General features: G+C 33.3%; 1 protein-coding gene across 1 annotated transcript; it reads left to right on the forward strand.

The window, feature by feature from the left end:
* The first annotated feature begins 684 nt into the window (after nt 1-684).
* LOC101697812 (trafficking protein particle complex subunit 2-like) lies at nt 685-1,254 on the forward strand. Its single transcript, XM_004863970.3, has one exon. It carries the CDS (start codon nt 754-756, stop codon nt 1,174-1,176), a length of 423 nt encoding a protein of 140 aa, XP_004864027.1. The 5' UTR covers nt 685-753; the 3' UTR covers nt 1,177-1,254.
* The last annotated feature ends 1,882 nt before the right edge of the window (nt 1,255-3,136 follow it).

Consider the following 3,136-nt stretch of genomic DNA (forward strand, 5'->3'; position numbering starts at 1 on the left):
ATACTTGAAGCTTTATAGTAACGTGAACATTTAAACTGCAGTTTATGTGAGTGTGAATTAATGGGTATATGAATGCATTTTGGAAGCACATGTATATTAAGTAGATTATCTCACTATGTGTTCCAAAACATTAAATTGTAGACCATAAATATAACTAATTTTTATTTGTCAATTATTCCTTAATGAAGACAAAAATATTGACGTTGAAGAATTTGGAAGATACAGCAACTTAAAAAGAACAAAAAAATTTTAATTTCATTAACGTGCTACTCAAAGTCAGTTGTCAGTCTTGTACTGTACTGTCTCTATTCCTTTAATACACATGTAAATAGTCTTCTATCCAAGGAAGTTGGAAGTTGTGCTTTTATATTACATTAAACTAAAATCTGAAGGGTAGGCGGGGCCGTGATCTAGGCGAGACTCTCAAAGGCTGCTGGAGGGCGGAGAACAGGAGGGAGAGGCCCAGCAGCGAGGGAGGACCGAGTTTTCACTGCTCAGAGACCATTCCGATGCCCCCAGAGATTCTCTGAGCGTGGCAGCCTTTGGAGGGATGGCCACAGTGCAGGAGATCAGCTGTGCAGCGCGGACCGGAATCTCAACCCACATCTCGCGAGAACTCATTCTCCAAGAGGGTCTGGCGAGGACTGCTCCAGGAGTCCGGGTTGAAGCTGTGGAGCATGGGTTTTAAACCTGGGAATTGACTGGGCGTTTCCGTTGGCGGAGTCTCTCGACAGGAGCCATATACTAAAGACAATGTCTGGAAGCTTCTACTTTGTAATTATTGGCCACCATGATAATCCAGTTTTTGAAATGGAATTTTTGCCAGCTGGGAAAGCAGAATCCAAAGATGATCATCGTCATCTGAATCAGTTCATAGTTCACGCTGCTCTTGACCTTGTGGGTGAAAACATGTGGCTTTCAAACAACATGTACTTGAAAACTGTGGACAAATTCGAAGAGTGGTTTGTGTCAGCATTTGTCACTGCAGGCCATATGAGATTTATTATGCTTCATGATATAAGGCAAGAAGATGGAATAAAGAACTTCTTTACTGATGTCTATGATTTATATATAAAGTTTGCAATGAATCCATTTTATGAACCCAACTCTGCTATTCAGTCAAGTGCATTTGACAGAAAAGTTCAATTTCTTGGGAAGAAGCATCTTTTAAACTGAATGCAAAAAAATTTCAAAATAAACAATGTCACAATGGGATATACTCAGAAATGTGTACATTGTAAGTAACTTGATTAAATAGCCTAGAAAACTTGAAAGAGAAAATTCCTTTAATACACATGTAAATAGCCTTCTATCCAAGGAAGTTGGAAGTTGTGCTTTTATATTACATTAAACTAAAATCATATACAAAGGTTTTTTTCCTACTTAACTAGTTTTTAATAAAATTGTGATTAGTAAAACTGAAGACAATCCTGTTTGATCTAGCAAAGTTGTTTTACAAAACTTAATAACAAAAAATTCTTAATTACACTAGTGAGGAAACTTGGAGGGGAGCGGTGAAATGTGGAATACAACAGAATACAAGGAAATTATTGTTTAAAACTTGAATCAGTAACATTAATTATTTAGTGAATCCATCAGTGTTAGATGTTAATTAAAAGATGATAAAAACTTGTTCCTCAACAAATTTAAATCTTTCTACTTTGACAGAAACTAATAAAAGATTGTACGGTATTATAAGATGTTTAATGTGGCCATTAAAAATCTTAGTTCCCTCAGTGCCTGATTTTGACAGATTATCTCTCCAAGTAAGGAAATTTATTTAGTTTTGCCTATCAAGTCCCATATTTAACTTTTAACTTCTTCACTGATATTTTCTCTCCAAATGTAAACATAAAAACATTTCAAACTCAGCCTTGTTAAATTCAATTTGGTTACTAAAATGAATCAACAATATACTAGCTGTGTAACTGATTAGATATTTAGCTATTGGAGTTTACCAGAAAAAAAGACATTTTGTTTTATTTTATATCAAATTGCCTTCACAGCATCTTGATTCAGGTTAGTCAATGAATGATGACATTAAAAGACAAATTCTAAAACTTATTACTTAACAAAATAAATAAAACTTATTCCCTTATACTTATAAAGTATGGAAAAGATCTTAATGAAATTGTCACTTTTATATGTTATCCAGTGTTTTTTCGAAAAATTTTGGCATCTTCTTCCTTGTTATTCCATCTCTACAAAACATTCCATCTCTATAAAAGCAATAGTTTTTATATGATCCCAAACCCCTGTTTCTTCCATTGCTCATTTTTTGTGGAGTTACTTGGTGATTTTATTAAAAATGTATCAAACATTTGTCCATATATATTCATATTTGGAAGATATATTCCAATGTTTTAGAAATGAGTAGATAAGACTCTATTATACATGTCTGCTTAAACATATTTGGAAAAATACACTGACTATTCAGAATTGCAAAAATTCCACATATGTATTTGTTTTTTGAGCTAATTAAGAAAATTAGATGCAAATTTTTGGAATCTCCCTCAACTTATAAAATCAGACCACATTGATGATTAACTTTTCATATAAAACCCATTTTATGAAAGGGTTGCAGTATTAGCGGTGCACATTTAAACAGCTGCTTCCAGCCCACAATGAATGCTACTTCTTACATGATGTGATATCTTACTTTGGTGCTATAGGTGAATTTTTAATTTTCTAATAATATGTTTAGGGAATCATTTCAGATCCTCTGGAGGAATCTCAGAACTCTACAGAACATAATTGTAAGCTGGTTCAGGTGAAACTGCAAATCCTTTTGCATTTAAAGTACTAGTCCTTGTAAATGACAACATCTATATTTATAGATATGTTTCCTTTCAATATCTATTTTAAATGTGAATTTCATCTCTGAACTTTAAAATATATGTCAGTCTATAAGCAGCTAGTATAGTTGGATTTTAAGAAACAAATATAAGCATTCAACTTGGGATTTTCCAAACGATACTAAAAATTTTTGACACTATGATATCAAAACTAGAGCTCCTCCAAAGTTAATATGGCTTTAGATATTTCTACAGAGAATAATTATCTTCCTACCTACAATAAACTCGTATCCTGCTGTTATAAGGTCTCTGCACACACAGGAAAGCTCTACTCAGTTAAT

This window comes from Heterocephalus glaber, unplaced genomic scaffold (genome assembly GCF_053883595.1).
Source record: "Heterocephalus glaber isolate CG9 unplaced genomic scaffold, H.glaber_assembly_v1.0 deba00000818, whole genome shotgun sequence".
Classification (NCBI taxonomy): Eukaryota; Metazoa; Chordata; class Mammalia; order Rodentia; family Bathyergidae; genus Heterocephalus; species Heterocephalus glaber.

Excerpts from the sequence above, each read along its gene's own strand:
- LOC101697812 (XM_004863970.3), top strand. The coding sequence starts at position 754 with ATGTCTGGAAGCTTCTACTTTGTAATTATTGGCCACCATGATAATCCA.